The 21,698-nt window shown below is 57.3% G+C and overlaps 7 protein-coding genes across 7 annotated transcripts; 3 read left to right on the top strand and 4 right to left on the bottom strand.

The window, feature by feature from the left end:
- Positions 1–1,229: 1,229 nt before the first annotated feature.
- On the bottom strand, positions 1,230–3,075 carry SLS55_004777 (uncharacterized protein; the record flags this gene model as incomplete). Its single annotated transcript, XM_066776229.1, has 3 exons — positions 1,230–1,415; positions 1,480–2,611; positions 2,666–3,075. 3 exons carry the CDS (start codon positions 3,073–3,075, stop codon positions 1,230–1,232), a joined length of 1,728 nt encoding a protein of 575 aa, XP_066634110.1.
- A 970-nt stretch (positions 3,076–4,045) lies between these two features.
- Positions 4,046–4,753, top strand: SLS55_004778 (uncharacterized protein; the record flags this gene model as incomplete). The annotated part of the gene is made up of 3 exons (XM_066776230.1): positions 4,046–4,181; positions 4,252–4,359; positions 4,449–4,753. The coding sequence occupies 3 exons, from the start codon at positions 4,046–4,048 to the stop codon at positions 4,751–4,753; spliced, it is 549 nt and encodes a 182-aa protein (XP_066634111.1).
- Positions 4,754–5,323: 570 nt separating this feature from the next.
- SLS55_004779 (uncharacterized protein) lies at positions 5,324–7,065 on the bottom strand (the record flags this gene model as incomplete). Its single annotated transcript, XM_066776231.1, has 2 exons — positions 5,324–6,091; positions 6,157–7,065. The coding sequence occupies 2 exons, from the start codon at positions 7,063–7,065 to the stop codon at positions 5,324–5,326; spliced, it is 1,677 nt and encodes a 558-aa protein (XP_066634112.1).
- Positions 7,066–9,110: 2,045 nt separating this feature from the next.
- SSD1 (Translational repressor) lies at positions 9,111–13,307 on the top strand (the record flags this gene model as incomplete). The annotated part of the gene is made up of 3 exons (XM_066776232.1): positions 9,111–9,114; positions 9,233–13,214; positions 13,268–13,307. 3 exons carry the CDS (start codon positions 9,111–9,113, stop codon positions 13,305–13,307), a joined length of 4,026 nt encoding a protein of 1,341 aa, XP_066634113.1.
- Positions 13,308–14,541: 1,234 nt separating this feature from the next.
- SLS55_004781 (uncharacterized protein) lies at positions 14,542–15,989 on the top strand (the record flags this gene model as incomplete). The annotated part of the gene is made up of 4 exons (XM_066776233.1): positions 14,542–15,053; positions 15,109–15,717; positions 15,777–15,899; positions 15,965–15,989. 4 exons carry the CDS (start codon positions 14,542–14,544, stop codon positions 15,987–15,989), a joined length of 1,269 nt encoding a protein of 422 aa, XP_066634114.1.
- A 1,919-nt stretch (positions 15,990–17,908) lies between these two features.
- SLS55_004782 (uncharacterized protein) lies at positions 17,909–19,356 on the bottom strand (the record flags this gene model as incomplete). Its single annotated transcript, XM_066776234.1, has 2 exons — positions 17,909–19,071; positions 19,128–19,356. The coding sequence occupies 2 exons, from the start codon at positions 19,354–19,356 to the stop codon at positions 17,909–17,911; spliced, it is 1,392 nt and encodes a 463-aa protein (XP_066634115.1).
- Positions 19,357–20,667: 1,311 nt separating this feature from the next.
- Positions 20,668–21,474, bottom strand: GCN4 (General control protein; the record flags this gene model as incomplete). Its single annotated transcript, XM_066776235.1, has 1 exon — positions 20,668–21,474. One exon carries the CDS (start codon positions 21,472–21,474, stop codon positions 20,668–20,670), a length of 807 nt encoding a protein of 268 aa, XP_066634116.1.
- Between the last annotated feature and the right edge of the window lie 224 nt (positions 21,475–21,698).

Below are 21,698 nucleotides of genomic sequence, written 5' to 3' on the forward strand. Positions count from 1 at the left end.
GCTGCGATTGTGATTGGCCGTTGGAACGACGGATCGTATTCTCATCTCCCGCGCTCGTACTCTTCATGCGAGATAGACCAATCAACGATTCGGCAGGATGTTGCATCAATCAAAGCCGCAGAGATCTCATATCCACGTTCCCCGCTCTGGTTAACCTGTTCCGAACTCGACCGTTCGGGGCCCGGATTCGAGCGCGCCACCTTGCGCCCCCTCCCACTCTTTTGCACTCTCGGCTCGGCAAGTAAGCGCGGTGTGGAGACGAAGACCAGACCACCACCGCCGAAATGCAGGGACTGCCTGTCGTGAGATGAGACCATGACGATCAACAGTCAAATTCCCCACTTTGTGAGAGACAACGAAATCAACAGCAAAGAAGTTCGCTCCTTCACAGTCGCGAGATCGACGTTTAGTCGAAGCACTGCAACCGTGATTTGCCTCGCTTAACTGCACTAAGAGCATTTCCTACAAATTCTCGGACGCTTGTGTGGATGATCGGTCGACATCACCAGGCTTTGTCGTGCTTCTCTTCTAATTTATAATCCCTCTACTTGTTGAAATTCAGCTGCTTGAGCCTTCGTTCCCTGCTTTCAGGGGCAATGGGAGGTGCGTAGGCCACGCTTCTCTCTTGCTCGGATATTTCGGATGCTTAGCTTTCAGAGGTTGCTGCTACGGTAGACATGTGCGTGCTCTTGAATTAGTGTGGTGGTCGCTCAGGAAATCACAACACTGCTATGAATATCTACTGGGTACTTTTTCATGTAACATTATCGCAGATTGTGATAGATTGTATGTTTCAACGAGTTTTGCTCGCTTTGTGTTTGCTGTCTATACATAGCATAGGCGGAGACTTTACATACAAGTCGATTTTAGCTCTCGTTATACCAAGACTCCATCCTACCTCTAACACCATTTATCTCGATACCCGGAACATGTCTATCAAGAGCAGATCTTTGAGCCACCCACTGCAACATTATTGTGCATGCATATATGAGATGATGAGGGCCCGACATGTGGGCGATTAGTCTTGAGCTGGCTTCAGTAATGAGTTCAACGGCAATTTGAATGTGCTACGCTATTGCAGATAGTAAGTTTCCATTTCCCAATTTTCCATGCCCAAGTCGTCAACGTCAGCAGTCGCCCCTGGCAATTTGCTCATTCTCCTTCACTAACGATACACAATACTAATCCAGCCCTTATGCACCTATGTCCTCACCAGGAGCCCGCACCGCTCATAGGTCGCTGGACTGATCAAAGTTGCGGATGAGATCATAGTAGAAGACCATGGCCTCGACATGCGAGAGCATTTCAATGCGCTCGTCAACAGTATGGGCATTGATTCTGGTGCCCTCGCGACCAGGGCCGTAGCGGTAAATGTTCTTCGTGAGGTTCCAATAATGTTGTGTATCAGTGTTTCCCTGAAGCACAAATGTTAGTTGACCGTTGCGCAAGGCTCCCCCTTTCAAAAGCAGATAAGCTTACCATCATCATGTCGCCAACTGGTACCACAGTCTTGCCCTCGAGGGACGGAATGTTCTCAAATGTCTGTCGAATTGTCCCGCTGAACAGCTTCCAGACTGGATTATCTAGGCTCGTCGAAGTAATGGGCGCTGGCTCAAGAGGTTGGTCCAAATCGAACGTCAGTTTCCCGATGGATTGGGTAGCCGGCTCTTCGACAGTGCCAAAAATGTTGAGAGCAAGGCCGTGCTTTTGTGCAATGGGCCGCAAGAGGCCAACAGCTTTCTCTTTGATGTTCTCGAGCGGAGCATCGTGCGCGGAGACACGGTAGTTGACTTCAGCGTGCACGCTCTCGGGCAGAGCGTTGACCTTCTTGCCACCCCAAATGACGTCGGCTGCCTGCGAGGTCTGGAGGATGAAGCGTTGCTCCTCCCGACTCTCTGCAAGACGTGCTCCCAGCACTCCTTCGTCCTCGTTCTTAGCGAGGGAGTGCGCCAGCCACGGCTCGACTTGGTCAGGGGAATATCTGGCCTGGCATTCGAGCAAGTTGCGGAAGGGGTTGCCATGCGCCAGGCGAGGAGTGTAAGGATGGGCCTCTAGCTCGATGAGAAGCTCCGACATGATACCAATGCCGGTGTGAGGTGGTGGTCGCGAGCTGTGACCGCCATCGACATCGATGGTAAGAATGATGTCAATGTAGCCCTTTTCGGCGACGCCTGGCATGGCGTAGACGTAGTCTCCGAGGATGTCTAAGCCCATGCCGCCCTCGTCGATTATCATGGCGATGTTGTCTTGACCCCACTGCTTCTCAAGCTCCGCACCGAGCGTCTTTGCGCCGCGCTTTCCGCCCGTTTCCTCATCAAAACCGAAGGCAAAGACGATAGTCCGCTTCGGCTTGAAATCCTGCGCCAGCAGATCTTCCATGACTGAGTATAGGCCGACGAGGTTGTTCTTGCAGTCGACGGCCCCGCGACCCCACAGCCACTTGCCATCATAGTGTCCCTCGAACGGAGGATGTGTCCATTTCTCGACGGAAGTAGCAGGAACAACGTCTTGGTGTGCAGCAAAGAGAACTGGCTTCAGCTCCTCTGATGTACCCGGGAGCGTGTATATGAGTCCATATGTGTTGACCGTGGTCAGGTTCATCTTCTCATGCCTGCATTACGTTAGGCTTTGCGATCACGAGCATGTCAAGAAGGCAGTAACATACACTAATGGAAACATTTCCTTCAGCGTCGTGTGGAGGTCCTCAAACGGAGCCCAGCGAGGATCCACGTCGACATCGCCGTTGTCATCGAAGCTCTCAGTAGGAACCTTGACTGCCGCAGTCATGCGCTTCACCTGCTTTAGGATATAGTCCTCCCCAAGGAATTTGGAGGGGTGATCCAATCCATCATCAGCTGGCACGACTGGGTCGGGAATCGAACACCAGGAGTCGTAATTGGTCTTGTCGACGTGAGGACTGACTCCCCCACTTATGGTCTGAGAAAGACGAGCGAGAGCAGGAAGATTGAACAAAAGAGCTCCAGTGAGCAAGGAAGTAGCTACGACCATGTTCCGCTTCTTGTTGGGCTTGTTGCCGGTATACACCGGCACTGGGGCTTTTTCCATCTTTTCCATGGCGACCGTTGAGAATGGAGGGAAGAGGGGAAGAGCTCATGGTGCCGGGTGGGCTCGAGCAGTTATCCTCGCAGCCGGGGTGTAGCTGGCATATCGAACGGCAAGGCGTCGCATTTTACCGTACCTATCATACGCGTATGAGTTCTGCCTTATCAAAGCATCCTGCGCTTTCGGGTAGTCAGCTGTCGAGAGTGGTGTAACGAACAGCGCGGCTTCGGCTCAGTCGATGATTAGGCGAGATAACGCCGCCGATGGTGATGATAAGACCTGCACGCATGCTGCGCGCTGGAGGGGTATGTCCTTTCTCTCCGATACTACGAATACTTTGTTGGTGACAGCACGAGGATATCGAAAACAGTGCAATGGAAAGCCGTCAAGGGAGAAGCTGTCGCAGGGATGAAGTGTCTATGACCAAAGATAAGACTCAAAAGCACCTAAGGGACGAGAGCCAGGATTCACAGAAGCCCGTGGCATATCAGGTCTAGCTGGACGGTATTAAGATGACCCAAGTAAAGCAACGGATCGAAAAGAGAGGCGCAGAGTACTACTCAGCAGAGCGAAATGAAACACTGTACGGTAACGGTCTTGTGAATGACAACACCACGTGCGGATGCGTTGTTGATGGATGGCGCATGACCATGCGGCTCCTGGCGAAGAGTCAGGTGGAGGAATGTGGGCGCGTCAAGCCCAAGCTGATTTCCCGACATGGTTGTTCGCGGGGAGGCTGCGGCGAGGCGGGAGTACCTAGCAACACATCGGCCCGCATTACCCGCCGTTACGTCATCGTCATTCCCGGGCAGGCACCACGGCTGCTCTTTTTAGCTTCTCTTTCAGACCACAAAAAGCCCCTCACGCCCACCCCCCGCTCTCACCACCACATCACTTCCCAGGATATTCCCAATTGACCTCCAACAACCTCTGAAAGTAACAATGGATGTAAGTGGAGCTTTGTTTGGTACCCGTCGACTCCATGCTGAACACAATCCAGGTCTTCTACGCCTACACGTTTGGCACAGCCGGGTGGATGACCCTTCAGGCCGCGCCAATGATCCTATCACCCACCATGATCGCAGCCCTGCTCTCTCCGCAGGTCCGCGAGGCGACGGGTGAGACCCCCCCTCCAATGCACACGGCGCCACGCACAGAGAAACCTTACTGACAACCCCGCGTTTCCAGTCCTCGAGGTCTACTTCTCGCGCTCCCTCGGCTTCTCGCTGATCACCCTGGGAGTCTTGACCGTTCTACTCACCGGCTCCGTGCCGCTGTCCTCGCGCCTGAGCGGCGGTAAGTGCCCTACTGTCCCTTGCGTTACGATGCCTAATTGTTTCGCGATCCTGCGCATGCTGACGTCACTTTCCTTCTCTCAGCCGCAGGCGGCACATCAACAGACCCGAACGACCCGAAGGCGCCGTACGCGCTGCCGACGCTTACGCTGACCACGCTGTACCACGCCGCCGCCGCCTTCTACATGTATACGATGTGGACCGAGACGAACGTGACCTCATTCGCCTTCGGCGTGGCTGGCAGCACCTCACTGGCCATCGTGGGTATGTGGTGCATCCTGTTCGCCAGCAGCGACGGCCGCATCAGCCGCAAGACGGGCGCGGACAAGCGGACGAGCGGGTGGCCGTTCAAGAACAACGAGGCGGACAAGAGGAAGGGAAGGAAGTCGAGGTAAAGGAGAAAAGGCCGCTGCAGGTGAGCGACCTTTGGAAGTAATTATACATTGCTTTTCCATTGTCGCGGTCACCGGTTGGATTGCGGTCAAGCTATCTCTGTTTTCCCTACCTGTTGAGCACGGGCTGGCGTATGTTCAGGCACACCTGAAGCGATTGGAAAAGTGTTTTTGGTAGCAAAGGTTTCAAGGGCTTCTCCCAGCAATCAAGATCTGATCCATTTATATGCTGACCAGACGTCAGTCTTCTACGTTTGCACTTCTAACAAGACGAGCTGATTGCACATGCGAGCATGCTCTAACACGGCACCGATGTCCGCCATGCCGTTAATGTGGTATTTTTTGAGCCCCGCTCTTGTGGCGCGGCATTCGACTTTGCAAGGAGCTGACCTGTTGCCTCCCCTCGCTGGTTGCTGCTGGTATTGTCCCTAACGCGACGATGCAGAATGCCTCCAAAAACGCCCAAACCATGCCTTCCTCCGAAAAGTCCAAATACAAGACTCCCAGCCTCGAACTTTCGGAGTTCATTCCGGGTTTCCTGAGTGTTCCCCTTGGATATCGTGACATGAGAATCTATAGTGTGATTCTCTTCTCCTTCTGGAAATTCTCGACCAGGCCCAACATCGACTTCGCAGCCACGGAGTCGTGACCTCGAGGGAACTCGATGAGGCCCTTGCGCAGCGCGGCGAGAGCGGCCTGGCCGTAGCACTGGACAAAGCGGTCGAGCGAGTCCCCCTCGACCATGGCTTTGAGCACCATGTAATGCGTGGCCGTTGCCTCGTGCGTCGGGGTGTTGACGATACGCGAGAAGGCCCGCCAGTAGTGCGCGTTGGGCAACGGGTGCACGAGCGCGCTGCCGACCTTGATCTTCCGCAGTGCCAGACTGGCCCATCCGGCGCCCAGGCCAGTCATGCGCTCGAGATGGTCCTGGCCCGAGCACCACTGAGTGCCGATGCGCCTCCATCCGAGCCGTTGGCGGCCTCGTTCGGTGCCCTCCGGTCCGTACATACCGAACAGCACGCCGCAGCACTTGTGGTACTTCGCTAGCAGGATGTCGGTGAGGGGGACCTTTTGGTTGATGCAATACTGGGGATAGCCGAGAATTGAGACCGCTATGATGCCGATGGGGTCGGCGGCCTTGATGTTGACGCCTGCCTCGCTTACGAGCTGGTTGACGATGGCTTTCGCAAAGTGATTGAAAAGAAAGATTAGGAGTGCGGGAACGTCGCAAGGGCCGGGTGGTAGCTCGGCTTGTGTGGATGAAGCGAGGAATTGCTTGACATCAACCGTAAAGCAGGGCGTATTGACGGCTGCGGTGAAGCATGCGCGAAGGTGTTGAAGCTAAAGAGGGTGCTCAGTCAGTCATCATCCCGATTTCGATAACGATGATTGCCTTCGAAGCTTACCACATCCCTGTTTTCCTTGGGATTGAGAGTGAGTTGTCCCATCCTCATGCGTATCTGACGACGAAGGTCACCCGCAATTTTCTTCAGGGCAGAATTGTTCTTCGTTTCGTTCTGGAAATTTTTCCGGAAAGTCTTCAGCTGTTGGTGGATATTGAGGTACTCTTTGTGAACCGCCTCATGTTCTTGTGGTGAGGACACCAATGGTGAGTTAGAAACCGCTGATGAAGGTGCTGGAGGTGCTGCCGTTATCGGTGCTGCAGTTATTGATGCTGCACCATTCGGCACAGCGGGAGCTGGTGCTTGTTGTGCCTTGGCCTTCGCCGCAGCTTCAGCGGCAGCCGACTCCTCCCTTTCTTTCCGCTCCCGCTCCACCTGTTCAGCCTTTCTCTTTGCTGCATCTGCTTCCTCCTGAGCTTTCTGCCTCCGGAGACGCTCCTGGGCTGCCTCAAGAGCTTTCGCTTCCTCCGCCGCTCTCCGCTGCTCCTCTTCCTTCCTCTTGACCTCGTCGAGTTGGCGTTGCCGTCTCTCAGCCTCAATGCGAGTATTTTCCTGGCGTATCCGGTCCAACTCTCGGTGTTCGTACTCCTCCCTCCTCCTCCTCTCCTGCTCTACTTGGAGGCGAAATTTCTCGGCAACACGCTCGGCGCTCTGTCTTACACGCTCATGCTCAACTGCTGCGGCGGCCAAGGCCTCGAGATGCTTCTTCTCCTGTTCGGCCGAGGCGCGATCGAGCTCGTTGTGAAATTTGCGGTCGGAGTCAATCAGCATGCGGCTGAACTCCATGAGCAGCTGACGCGACGGGCTGTCATGGGTCGGGGTCTGCGAGTCGACTCTGCGTCGGGCTTCCTCGAATAGTTGCTGCGACGACGACGAGTCGCCATTCTGGGTCGGCGTCTCCATGGGGTCCATGGGCAGCGACGGCGCGGTGGTGCGCTCTTAGATGTCGGAAGCGGGCGGAGGCGCAATTGGACGCGTTTCGACGCGCAGAGTGAGTTCAAGTGAGGTGGTAGCGTCTTGCATGCGGTGACGCCTGGGCTGTTCGTGTTCCGCGCCAACGTGAGAGCGCGATGTTGCGCGTATGCGGTCAGCGCTGCCGGCCCATCGGGCGTAACTTTGACGGTCGGAGGTAGTGCGATACGACGGAGGGTAGCACTGGGAGTGCCTGGGCGTGGTTGACGCGAAACGCGAATGGTCGAGGGTGCGGTCGTGTACGAAAATTGTTTTCGCGTTACATAAGCATACGAATCCGGTAATATTGCTTTGTCCCACACGCACGAGCACGCGGGACTGGCAGCACTGGCCGGAGGGAGGCTTTGACAGCTCTGGTACTGCTCGGCAGATGCGGTTACTCGGGCTCGTGTAATATTCGTGTTTCTCTTCCTGCGGTGCCCAAGGTTGCTGCCGCGTAGCAGCAGCGCGGCTTCCACGGTGCCATTTGCCCCTCGTTGGCTGTTCGTTTGACAGTAGCTTCTCCCGTGCAGCTTGTGCTCCACAGCGACAGCAGTTGCTGCAGAATTTTGCAACCTGTACGTTCGTGCGCGGGCGTGCTTCCCCTCTGCCGCTGCCACCCAGCGTCCTGTCCGGCGGCTCATGCGCGCTGCGATGGCTAGATATCGTCACTGGTGGCTTGTGCGGCCTGATAAGCCGCCAGCGACGGGCCTGACGGAATCCAATGCATCAATGCAATCTCCATGCGACGCCTTCCCTTCGTGATGAGCGCATAGCGGGCGCGAGGCAGGTATTTGGAGGCGGCAGCGCGGAGATCGGCCGCCTTACTCAGCGGTTTCGTGTCGTCATTCCGGCCGTACTCGTGGCCGCCCGCGTCCGAGCGGCCGGGCTCCAGCTCCTAGCTCTGACGAAAGGCGTGCGCCGCATGCAGCGAAGCGCCCCCTGCTGCGGTGGGCGCGCCAACACAAAGGACACCTATGGACACCAATGGGCGGGCCGAAAGCTCAAGCGGCGGCTTGGGGCGCTGCATCCCCGGGCTCTGGCCTTGGTCCAGATATGGAGCTGTGTGATAGCGCAGCTCCCCGCCAGCCCGCTGCCGGACGGAGCTGGCAGCTGGCAGGAGGGGGCGCCCACCAGCAGCGCCCGTCGCCGCGCGTGCCCGGGCACTTTTTGCCTGCGCGGCGTGCTCGTGGCGGCGCCAAACACTTGCTGTTACTGCTGCTGGACGTGCTGTGAAACGCTTTGGCCCTGACTCGCGCGATCGCGGGTGACGATTGAAAGCGTGCGTGAGCGGATGCCGCTTTACCTGGAGCCTCGCCTAGCCGGTCTTTCAACAGCTGCTTTCCATCGCACCTTTCTCGCCATCCTCACCCTCCTTTCATCCCCCTCCTTCCGCCACCAGCTCCTTCCCTCCACACTCTCTGCAACCCCCGCAGCACCCTCTCCTCGCTGCCTCGCGGTCGACTTCTCGCCCGCCGACCCGCTGCGGAAGCCACACGCCCGCTCCTGACTGGCAGCTCGCCCGCCTGCAACCCAATCCTTACGGACTCGCCTTCCTCATCGCTCACTTAGACGTTTTTGCGACCGTTGTTGGCACCCTCACGAAGGCATCCCTCTCTGTCACCGTCCAAGCGCGTTACCCGACGCATCCTCTGCCCGAGCTCCATCCCGGGCACGCGCCTGCCAGCACGCCCATCATCGGCTGCTTATTCGCAACCCAACAGAGCTGCGAGCACCGCTGCTTGTGAGTCCCGTCCATTTCGCTTGCTCCCGCTAGCTCCGGCTCGACCTACTGACGGCCCAGTCCGCGACCTAGATCTTCTGCCCACTCCTGACCACCGACCATCCCGAGTCGACCCCGCCTGACATCTCAGCGGAGCACAGCGTGCATCAACACCTCGAAGGTGCGCGAGATGGATCCTCAGGGAAACAATGGCCCCATGGGCCCGGCAGGTCGCCGCCTGCACATTGCGCATCGCCGCAGCCCGTCTGAACTGACGCCCCTCATGAGTACGTACCCTTTGCCCCCCGTGCCCGAACCAGGATTATTACGTAGCAGGCTACTCCGACGCCTTATACGACCCTAATTTGGCATGGCTAACGCCGCCTGGCTTTCACCAACTTACAGTGGAGCAACTTGCTATCGCCCAACAGATCGAGGCTCTCCAACAGCAGCAGCAACAGATTGCTGCTACGCATCAGCAGTATGTGAACATGGGCATGATCCCGCCGCAGCAGCACCTTGCCGGCCAGCAATTCCAGATGCAGGGCCAGATGCAGAACATGCAGCAGCCGAATGCCTACCAGTTTCCCCAACAGGGACAGCAGCACCTCGGCGTCCCCATGAACGCGCCCATGCAAGGCAACGCCCCCCACCGCCGTAACCAATCTGCGATGCCGAACATGACAATGGGTCCTCCTCCTGCTCCTTCTGCCGGTACCTCCGGGTTCAGTGAGTTCCAGCAGCAGCAACAGCAGCAGCAGCAACAACAACAACAGCAGCAACAACAGCCGAACCAGAGCCGGGAGAATGTCAACCCCCGTGGCGCTCGCGGCTCGGTTGGTGGTGGACACACCCGTCGTCACTCGTTAGCTCTTCCCGAGGCCAAGAAGGCCGCCGAGTTGGCGGAACAGAAGAGGAAGACTTCTGGTTTCCAGTTCCCCATTCCCGGTGCAGCTGGCGCGGGCGCGGAGCGCTCCGGCAGCCCCGCTAGTGGCGACGCCCCGCCGAAACCTGCTGGCCGTGCTATGGGACATGGTCGCAGCCAGAGTATGGCTGTTGGCAATGGCCGGGGCGGCCCTCGTGGCGGCGGCAACTTCCAGTTCCCCGCAGCTCAGGCCACTACCGATGGCGGTGCAAGCAACGACTTCCAGCGCCGTGGCTCTGGTCACACCCGCTCGTCATCTAGGAACTTTGAGGGTAACTGGAGGCAGCCTCAAAACCAGCAGCAGCAACCGCAGGGCGTTCAGGACCAGCAGAACAACAACATGGGCAACTTCAGCCTTAATCAAGCCACCGGCGCCGCTCCTTTCCAGCCTGGCCATCGCCAGCGCGCTTCCATGAGCCAGTCTGTCAGCTCGATTGGTAACTTCCAGTACAACCCCCAGCCCCAGCTCCTCCAGCTGCCTCAGGGCCAGCTCTTGATGCAGCCCCAGATGTTCAACCAGAACCTCAACCCTCTCCAAATTGCCCAGCTCCAGGCTCTTCAGGCTGCACAAATGAATGGCCAGGGTATGGGTGGCCTGCAGGGAAGCCAACACGCCCCCCAGATGTCCATGCAGCAGCAGCAATCGCAGCAGCAGCGTAAGACTCTTTTCACTCCTTACCTTCCTCAGGCCACTCTCCCTGCTCTTCTCAGCGATGGTCAACTTGTTGCCGGTATCCTCCGTGTCAACAAGAAGAATCGCAGTGATGCCTACGTCACTACCCAGGATCTTGATGCCGATATCTTCATTTGCGGAAGCAAGGATCGGAACCGTGCCCTCGAGGGTGACTACGTTGCGATTGAACTCCTTGATGTTGATGAGGTTTGGAGCCAGAAGCGCGAAAAGGAGGAAAAGAAGAAGCGGAAGGACAACACCGACCGCAGTAGCAGCATTGCCGTCAACGATGCAACGACCCAGCCCGAGACTGGTTCCGAAGGCGGCATCCGGAGACGTGGCAGTTTGAGGCAACGCCCGACCCAGAAGAAGAACGACGATGTCGAGGTCGAGGGACAGAGCCTGCTCCTCATGGAGGAAGAGGAGATCAACGACGATCAGAAACCGCTTTATGCCGGCCACGTCGTTGCCGTCATTGAGCGCGTTGCGGGCCAGATGTTCTCTGGTACCCTTGGTCTTCTCCGTCCCAGCAGTCAAGCTACCAAAGAGAAGCAAGAGGCCGAGCGCGCGGCTCGCGAGGGTGCCTCCGGCCGCCAGCAGCCTGAGCGTCAGCAGGACAAGCCTAAGATTGTCTGGTTCAAGCCCACCGACAAGCGTGTCCCCCTGATTGCTATTCCTACCGAGCAAGCTCCTCGCGATTTCGTCGAGAGACACCAAGACTACGCCAACCGTATCTTTGTTGCTTGCATCAAGCGTTGGCCCATCACATCGCTTCACCCATTCGGTACGCTTGTTGAGCAGCTCGGCGAGATGGGAGATCTGAAGGTTGAGACTGATGCGCTCCTCCGCGATAACAACTTTGGCCCGGATGACTTCTCTGATGCCGTTCTTCGTAACGTCGGGTTTGAAGATTGGTCTGTCGCCAACGACGGCGAAGAAGCCCTTGAGACACGCCGCGACTTCCGCGCTGAACAAACCTTTACCATCGACCCCAACGGCAGCAAGGAGCTGGATGATGCCATTCACTTCAAGACTCTCGAAGATGGCAACACGGAGATTGGTATTCACGTTGCTGATGTCGCCCACTTCGTCAAGGCCAACTCTCTTGTTGACCGTGAAGCCAAGAAGCGTGGAACCGCTGTCTACCTTATGGACCGCACCGTTAACATGCTGCCTGCAAGGCTTGGCTCTGATATCCTTTGCTTGAGCCCAGGTGAGGAGCGTTACACTATCAGTGTTGTCTTCAAGGTCGATCCGAACACTGGCAACGTGTTCGAGGATGACACCTATATCGGCAAGGGTGTGATCAAGAGCTCCGGCAAGCTCTCTTACGAGCAGGTTGACGCTATCATCGGCGGCCGCAGCTCGTCTGAGCTTGGCGAGGATAAGGAGAAGGACATTCAGAACCTCCACTCCATCGCGCAGAAGTTCCGCGAGGCTCGCTACGGCAACCGCACCACGAACATCCCGCCGCTTCGCCTGCTCTACCAGCTGGATGATGAGAATGTCCCCGTTGAGGAGAACATCTTCAGCAGCTCTCCTTCCCATGAACTCATGGAGGAGATCAGCCACAAGGCTAACGCCGCTGTGGCACAGCTGATTCACGCCAACCTCGGCGAGAAGGCTCTTCTCCGCCGCCATGCCGGCCCGAACCCTCGTCGCCTGCAGACTTTCGCTGATAGAATGTCGGCCATCGGTTATGAGTTCGACCCGACCAGCAGCGGCACCTTGCAGAGCAGTCTGTTCCAGGTCGAAGACCAGGTTGTCCGCCAGGGCATGGAGACTCTCCTTGTCAAGACGATGCAGCGTGCCAAGTACTTTGTCGCTGGCAAGCAGACCGAGGACCTGTGGTCTCACTACGCCCTCAACCTGCCCATGTACACGCACTTCACCAACCCGTCCCGCCGGTATGCGGACATCATTGTGCACCGCCAGCTCGAGGCTGCGCTCTCCAACGGTGCCATCGAGTTCACCGAGGATATTGAGTCACTGAACAAGACTACGGAGATGTGCAACACGAAGAAGGATTCGGCGCACAATGCCCAGGAACAGAGCGTCCACATCGAGTCCTGCCGCAAGATGGACAAGAAGCGCCAGGAGGCGGGTGGCGACCTCATCTCCGAGGGTATCGTGCTCTGCGTCTATGAGTCGGCGTTCGATGTTCTCATTCCCGAGTATGGCTTTGAGAAGCGTGTGCACTGCGACCAGCTGCCCCTGAAGAAGGCCGAGTTCGACAAGAACAAGCGCGTGCTCGAGCTCTACTGGGAGAAGGGTGTTCCCTCGTCCACTTTCGTTCCGGAGGATGAGCGTCCCAAGCACGGTTCGGTGCGCGGGAATAACGCAGTCGTCGCGGCGCGCGAGGCCGAGGCGGCCAGACAGGCGGCCAAGGAGAAGGAGGAGGCTCAGCGCCGTAACATGGACACCAACACCATGTCGGCTGACGATGTCGACGCACTCTTTGACGACGACGATGATGCGGTCTCGGACCTGGCCGACATGACTTCTGGTGTCTCGCTCAACCAGACGGGCGCGGACCGCCCGACGCAGAGCATGCCTCCGTCGCCGACAAGGACGGGGCTGATGGCATCTGACCATGCTCCTCACCGCACCAAGTCGGACCCGAAGATTTCGCAGAGCGCCAGCGAGGGCGTCGAGGCCAAGCTGAGCAACAAGGAGAAGTACCTTAAGTTGTTCACTCTCCGCGAGGAGAGCGGCGACTACATCCAGGACGTCAAGGAGATGACTCGCGTGCCAGTCATCCTGAAGACGGATCTTACCAAGAGTCCTCCGTAAGTAGCGCCTCATCCAACAGTGAGGGCGATGAAGCTAACAAGATTGGTAGATGCTTGACCATCAGGTCTCTTAACCCGTACGCTCTCTAAGTGGCACGACGAACGGAGGCCGGCCCGATGCCCGTTCAGAAGTGAACAAGCATTAGTCGGGACAACAGGTGGAGCGGGCGTTCGGATTGTCCTCGCTTTGCTTTGTACACATTCTTCCATGCTGTACATAGCCTGTGCAGACCAATCGTCCATTCCTTAGGCAAAGGCGGCGGAAGAGAGGACGGGCTCTGCAAGCTTTATTCACACGGACGACATGGTTATGGCGGAAAAGCGCGCAACTTGCGAAGGGATGAACAGATTGCGTAATGGAAGAAAAAGAGAGCGTTTTTGCGGGAGTGGTAGAAGACAGCGAAGCAGAAGTCTGCATCGGGGCGTATGCTGTTAATGAGTTGAGCTTTAGGCGCAAATAAGTAGTCGAGCAGCGATAATGGTTAGAGGATCTTGCGTTCCAAGCTGGCGTCGTGCGGAGCGGTCCACAAAAGCAGGGGCACCGGGCGTCTCGGGCGGCGGTTAACCTTAATCTTAGGCATGTCGCGGAGTTAAAGATGGCTAAGCTATTTGCGGGGCGCCTTGGCCCTGCGGCGTGGAGTGTATCGCGGGGCCTGACGCGCCCGTCTAGGCAAGTCTCGGAAAGCAAGCTTCCAGTCGTGGGTGGGGCAATGCATTGGACGGGCGGCTTGTGCAAGTTCCGTAGGCGATGGAGCTCGAGAGGTTTCAGCGATTGGCCCTCGCGTCGCAGAAGCCCCGGCATGACACGCCCAACACCACCACCCGCCAACCAACGCCCCCGCTCCCCACCCGCTGCGTCGCGGAGCCAGCTACGGCACCGCTCCTGCAGCCGATGCAGATAGCCTTCCCGCATCTGAAAAGCTTGTCGCCTCGACGAGATTGGATGCCTCTGCGCGGAAGCCTCTGCATCCGCCCAACCCCGTCTCAGCCTGGCCCGCGCCCGGTATAAGTCGCAAGCCGCCCTTCCAAGACTCAGTCGTCGTTGCTTGGCAGGTCAGGCACAGCGGTCCCCTTAATACTCTCTCCCGCTTCTTATATTCCCTTCTCCCCTCTTTCCTTCCTGAGGCTCCATTCCTGCTGCGCAGCTTAATACTTTTTTTTTGCGGCACAGGTGCTTGACGTTCCTTTCTTTCCACATCCATTCTTTCAACGTCCCTGGTCGGACTACCATTCCTTCACTTCTACTTCACCGTACCGTTGCGCTTTGACAGCCATCCACACGGCACCATCTTGGACCCTACAACACCATCTAATATCCCCCGCCATGCCTAGCTTAAGGAAAATCCTCCGGGCCATCTTCGTCCTGGGCCCTGTCGTGTCCAACGCCGCCCCGCTCTTCAGCTGGGGTCTCCTGGCCCGCAACGACTTGTATCTGCCAGAGGGTGGCCTTTCGGGAGGAGAGGAAGGCAGCTATCCGGCCGCCGCACCGGCCGAAGAGGCTGCCACTCCCGCAGCAGAGCCCGCCGAGATGGCCGACGCAGCTACTCCTGCTGCAGAGTACGCTGCTGCTGCCGCTGCTGCCACCCCCGAGGTTGCTTCTACGCCGGCCGCCGTCGAGACCCCTGCCGCCGAGTATTCCGTTGCTGCTGCTGCTGCCGAAACACCTGCGGCTGCTGAGACTCCTGCCGCCGTTGAGACTCCCGCCGCCGTTGAGACCCCTGCCGCTGCTGAGACCCCTGCTGCTGCCGCTGAGGCTTCTGCCACTGAGGCAGCAGCAGCGGCAGAGACCACCGCAGCCGCCGCTGGCGCGCTCTCCGATATTGATATCCTGCAATTGTAAGCAACCATTTTCCTCCCTTCCATGAGATGCGTCTCCTAACACTTCAAACAGCGCCCTGACCGCCGAGCACTTGGAATCCGAGTTCTATAAGCAAGGCTTCGCCAAGTTCCCCGCCTCCGACTTTATGGACCTGGGCCTCACCGAAGACGACGTGGCCTCGCTGCAGGCAGTCGGCGACACCGAGGCTACGCACGTCTCGACGCTGCTCTCCACCATCGCCAGCGGCGGTACGCAGCCCGTTGCGCCCTGCGAGTATGAGTTCGGCCTCACCGACGCCAAGACGATGCTGAGCACCGCACGCATCCTCGAGGCCGTCGGCGTGTCTGCCTATCTCGGCGCCGCCCCGCTCGTCAGCGACCCCGCCGTTCTCAGCGCCGCCGCGTCTATCGTTACCGTCGAGGGTCGCCACCAGACGCTGATCCGCAAGGCCTCCGGCGCCGACCCTGTTCCCTCGGCTTTTGACACGGCCTTGGGCCCCCGCGCCGTCTTCACGCTCGCGTCGCAGTTCATCAAGAGCTGCCCCGATGGCTCCAACCTCAATGTTCAGGCCTTCCCGGCGATTGACTTGGGGAGCGCGACGAGCGCCGAGGCGGGCCAGAGCTTGGTGCTCGAGGACCCCGCGCAGCCCGAGGGCGCGCAGTTCTGTGCTTTCATGAGCAAGTGAGTTTTACCCCTCTACTATTCTTCTCTCTGAACCGGGGTTCTGACCTTTGATCCAGCGGCGGCACGCAATTCTCTGCATTGGCGAACGGCAACTGCGAGGTCCCGCAGGGTCTGATCGGCGAGACTTACATGATGGTCACGAGCAAGAAGGGCATCACTGACGATGACATCCTTGCTGGGTAAGTCCTTTTCTCCCTTGCATATTTGTCATGATCGATAGGCTAACCATGCTTCTTCTTTTTAGACCTAAGGTCCTTGAGATGTCGTAGTCAGGTAAAAGCAACTAGATGTACCCTTCTTCCTTCAGACTTAAACTTTTTCAAAGGCGGTGTAAGATCATCACGGCAGCGAGTGAGGCAGCGCGAGAAGAGACGTTTTATCACTCATATACCCCCTTGGAGAAGACGGAGAAAAAAGAGGAGAGTTGGGCGGCCGCTGCGGAGAGGCAGTGGATCAGCAACGTGTTGTAAGAAGGGGGCGGATCATTTTCGGGCAGGGCAGGAACTTTGCCCTGATCGCCTCTTCTAACTTCACTGGTTCTGTACCCCGTGACAAGGGATCATTATCTTCTTCTTTTTTCTTCTTCTCGTTACGACAAGATGGCTCCCATTTGTTACGTCTTCACTTCTTTTCTTTTTTTTTCTCTCTTCTTCTTTCGAGATACCAAACGTTGCTCAAGACAACGAAAGGGGAATCCCTCAATGTAATAACATACAAAAAAGCAAAAAGAAAACGGATTCAATCAAAAACAGACAAATGAACGGCTACTGTAAAAGCCTTGTGACAAGACGAATGGGCCCAATATCTCGCATTGTCTAATTTCGGCATCTTGTACAGCCGGGGCAAGGATGCATAGAAGCTATCTTGATCTTTCAACGTGGTGATCTACAAGATCTCAAATTGTGGGACCAAAAGTGGGGGACGGAAGCGATGGTGCAGCACTCCTGTAACAAGGAGTATCGTATATCGCAACGGCAACGTCTCATCGTCGGTGAGGGGAGGAGAAATTTTTGTCGCCTTTCCAGATCTTCATGCCCCTCACTATATGATCCTTTTCCTTTTATCTCTCCCTTCTCATACTTCGGGGGTTTGACTTGCCGAAGTGGCTGCACGAGCGTAGTGGCATGAACACCAAAAGTCCGCGCCAAAAAAAAAAAAAAAAAGAATTCGGCCCATTTGGCGGTTCCGAAAGCATTCAAACCAGATTATGAGCATCGAACAGCACATGGTTACAGCATAGCATGCACAAGTCAATGTACAGTCCGACAGGGCGAACCAAATGGTAGAATTTTCGACCCGATACCACGCAACTACCTACCCAAATACCGGATGAACGGAAGTCTTTCACATAAGCCGCGGTAGATAAAGCCATCGGCGCGGCAACGAGATGCTCACCGAACCGGCTCCTGATGGGTATGAATGTGAACGATAAGTTGTTCCTACATATATAGGTAGGCAGTCAAAGCAGATATTAAACCTGTGCAGACATATACCCCAGACATGGCATTCGGCCGTCGCTACCACCACAGTGTCATCCACGAGAACAAAGTCTCCAAAGCACGTCACCGTCGGCGACACCCATTTTTTTTTTTTTTTCAAGGAAACAGTCATCCAAGGTGGCGAGCGTTGAGCGTCACTTGCCAGTACATTATGTACATTTGCTTTCAACACTTCAAGCTCTTCGCTGGCGATATTCCCGAGAACGTGCCGGAGCGCGTAGCACACGGATGGGCTTGGATGGCTGTGAAATGGGGCTGACCAGTTGAGTTTCCTCAGTGTCACCCAGAGAGTCCTATGACGGCGCTTGTTTAACGACGCAAGAGTGGGATGTACAGTACATTCAAGAAGCATTCACTTGGGCTCCTTTCAGAGAGCCAGGGTATCCTAAACGCTCTGTAGCTTAGGAAAAACAGACTTGGGAGCTGACTGTACGATGTATTGGAGTATATGTCTTAATAGGATACGAACATTTCTATGAACGCCTTTGTTTTCCGATTCTAGATTCTAGGCAGACACCAGCGATGTCATAGCGAACCACCTGCGGGAAGAGGAAAATCCGGGAAAGGAGAAGGAGCTTCCAAGCGCTACCTTCCGACAGCAGCTTCCGAAGCCTTCAAGCTGCCGACGACAGAGAAGCAAATGAGCGGCGAGATGACGTACGAGAGCTAGTAGTTCGCAAAGATTCTCGTCAGCTTTTATTCTCCTCAACGCGCATCTGAATGGGTGGGTGCAGAGCGTAGCATTGAATCTCCGCACATGGCGAACTTACCGTCAAAAACTTTGCAATCGACATCTTCTCCCTCTCATCGCTCCCGTTCACATCCGCCAACGCCGTCAGCTTCAGCGCGGGCGGCCCCGCCGGCATCAACATCATGGCAAACCACAAGATGGGGTCCTCGTCCAGGACGCTAGTGCGCGTCGCCAGCGCCCAGACGAGCGGGATCGAAATCAGCGGCCACAGCACGTAGCGGACGAAGGTGATGATGGCGAAGGGCAGCCACGGCACGTCGCCGCTCTCCTGGCCCGCCTTCTGCTTGCGCAGGCTGGCGCACAGCTTGACGCCGACGACGACGACCTGCAGGGCGGCGAACAGGTCGCCGACGTTCTTGAGCGACGACGTCAGCCAGGCCTTGAAGTAGCCGCCGTCGTCGGGCGCGGAGAAGAAGAGGCGGTGCAGCGCGGGCGTGAGGCCGATCAGGCAGCCCAGCGCGGCGCCGATGACGGGTGCGTTGGCGAATTGGTACGCGAAATCGAGGGCCGACTGCGCCCACGGCGGCAGCTTGGAGAACTGGCGCGCGCCCCGCTTGTACGCCTTGCGGCCGACCTTCTTGCCCTTGCGAGTGATTGGGTCGGGCAGGAGCGACGTCTCCTCGGTGACTTGCTCGTCGTTGTTGTTATTTTCGTCGTCGTTGTCGTCGTGGTCGGACGAGGCGGCGGCGGGATGCTGCTGCGTTGGCTTGATGCGGCCACCTTCGACGTCCTCGGTAGCTTCGATGACAGGAACGCCGTTCTCCTCGTCGCTGACATCGCTGGACTCATCCTCGTCGCCCTTGTCGTTGTCAGGAGCGTCCTCCTCCTGGCCGTTGAGCAGGCGGGGGCCGAGTGCAAAGGTCAGCGAGTTGCTGACGATTGCATTGACGAGAAAGTACGACTTTGCGCGATCGACGACGTCGTCGGAGCCGTCAAGGGCAGAGAGCACGCCCGTGGAGCTGAGCGACTGAACGAGCAAGAGCGGCAGGGATGTCGTGTTGTTGAAAGCGATTGCCGGCGTCACCCATGCGGGGAACTTGAAGATGCGGGTGCACAGCAGTCCAAAAGCCATGGAGATGGTGTTGTATACAATGGCGAAGACTGCAGGGTCTTGTCAGCGGGCGGATGCTCTTATCGATTGAGGTCTGCGGGCGTACTGAGTATGGGGATATATTTGGCGCCGCTATCGAGGCTGAGCTGTGACCCAACATTGTGGATCAGCAGCGCGGGCAGGAACAGGCGCACGCATGTCTTTGATATGTCTTTGGCCGAGCTTTCAGAGATGAGATTGAAGTTGCCAGCAATTGCGCCGTAGAAGATGGTCAGCAGGACGGCGATTGAGGCTTGAAGCGCCGCCAGAAAGACGGTCAGGATGCCGGAAGCCATGCTCAGTAGCAATTGGGGGGAGGCTGGTGGGGAGACAGGAGTGGACAAAGCGGCGAGCGTCTTCGTTATCAAGCACGCGAGCTGAAGGCCCAGACGCGCGCAAGCGGCAGCGGGCGTCGACGGCTACGTCATACTGCAATGAAGATTCTTGGTAGTCCGCATTGGCATCGATGGACCGGTGGAGGAGGCGGGCATCTATCAGCAAGCCGTCCCTGTTGATCAGGCTGCCAAGAGGACTTGGATTTCGTCAGGGGGCGTTTGCTGGTGGGCGAGGTTGGTCGTGTTTTGGCGTCAACGTGACCCGCGTTGCCTCCGCGTACCTTCCAGTTCCCCGACTGCCCCACCACCCACCGCGACACATCGCAACACATCATCGCCGTCGTCTTGACTTCCGTGCCCCGCCGCGGAGATATTGTGGCCATCGCTGTCTCTCGATCTGCTATACGTCAACCCCGCCGAGACTGTGGGGCCTGTGGGGGGCCTACGCGGATGCCTACGACGTCACAGCTGGATGTCGTGGCCGGAGACGTGAGCGACGGGAGGCGCCTGAGAAGCCAAAGGCCACTGAAGCAGCGGCCACGCGCCCAGAGAAGGATGTCACTCCCCCATCTGCTTAGCGACCAGCAACATCATTAGAGCGTTCGCGGAATTCACCGTGCAATAAATGGTCAAGACCGGTGTCGGGACCAATCCAGCACAACACCAGATCATCTATCATGACCTTCCGTATCAGGTAGTACATGATGAGCGACGCAGATCCGGGGAAACTTCCGATGAAACACACGGCTCGTGCACATCTGTTACCGCACAGGCCTGAAACGTCTCTCCGCAATTGCAATCACTGGGCCGTCAATCGACAAGGATAGTAGTCGCGGGGGTCATGTTGGACCACGCGTAACTTCCGCAGGTGACCCAGTCCCGCGGCGATTCACGTGCATGTATGATTCTCTGAGGTAGTCGCAAAGATTTTTTTGTGTTTTAGGCTAACTAATAAGTGGTGATCATGCGATCGCACGCTCATCTGGTGTGATGCCAGACGGCAGGTCCTGCAAAAGGACCGAAGGAACAAGAGGAGAAGGACAACATGAGCAAAGGCCACGAGTCAACCATCCCCATCAAGGAGAGGGACATCAGAACTGCCAGTGCTGTGAAAACGGACCCCTCCAACGAAAAGCATCTAAACTGAAAGGACCGGAACCCATATTCAAGACACAAAACTTTTCCTGAACGGAGGGACTAAGCGCCTCGTTCTACAATCTCCGGGAGCTCGCCAGCTCCCCCGCCCGTACACCTCTGGCGAGGCAGGGCAATTCACGACTGGAGATAACCGAGGCTGAGAGCGATGTTCTTCCACTTCTCGGCCTCATCCGAGGCCTTCTTCTGCTCATCCTCCAAATCAGCAATGCGCTTCTCCAGTTCCTGCACATGCTCGTATTTCCTCTGTCGAGACTCGCGCGCGGCAAGAGTGTTGCGAGCACGCTTCAGCGCCACCTTGTCGGCCGGGTCCGTCACCGTGATGGGAGGTAAAGGACCCTTGCGACGACGAGGCTTGCTGACACCCGCGTTCTGGGTGAGAAGGGCAGGGGAGTTGGTGTTTGACTTGCGTCGGCTAGACGCGTCAACCACCACAGGCTTGGGCGAGCTGTTGCTCGAGCTGGACTGGGTGAAGGACTGGTTGCTGGCGGAGCGCTGGAGCGGGGTTGCAGTAGCAGCAGGCTTCTCCTCTTCCGGGAAGAGCGAGAACCAGTTCTGGGAGGACATGTCGCCGCCATCCTGGAAAATGGGCGAGGTATCGTAGCTGTCGCCGATGTAGGGAGACTCGTTGATGGACGGCGAAGTCAAGTTGGTGAAGGCAGCCGAGGGAGGCGCCGACGCAAGCGGGTCGTGGAAGATGTCCTTGGGCGACACGGTGGCGGCGGTGCCGACGGAGCCGGCCATGGAGTCGTTCATGGAGCCAAAGCCGGCGGCGCTGGTGTACGCGTCCCAGTCGATCTCCACGTTGAAGGAGTCGAGGGGAGCGACGCCGCCGAAGGCAACCATGTTCATTTCCTTGTCTTGCACGACGTTAGACGGGCGGTGCGGCAGGTGCGGGACTAGCTGGTAATTACCTGCGAGCATGGTGCCGGTGGAACGGTTCCTCTGGTGCTTGTGGGTATTGATGTTTCCTGTGCTACTGGGGAAGAGCGGGACCGGGGGACGAGGGTGTTGCGAAGTGGTGTTTCGACGAAATCCGATAGTTGAGGCAGGTGCGCTGTTGGCGTAGAACGGCGAGCCGTTAAACGTAGGACGAGATGGAGGAGCGCTCGGATGACGAGGGGGCTGAGGAGCCTGCGTCGGTTGAT

This window comes from Diplodia seriata (assembly GCF_021436955.1).
Source record: "Diplodia seriata strain FDS-637 chromosome Unknown scaffold_4, whole genome shotgun sequence".
In the NCBI taxonomy this organism is placed as follows: Eukaryota; Fungi; Ascomycota; class Dothideomycetes; order Botryosphaeriales; family Botryosphaeriaceae; genus Diplodia; species Diplodia seriata.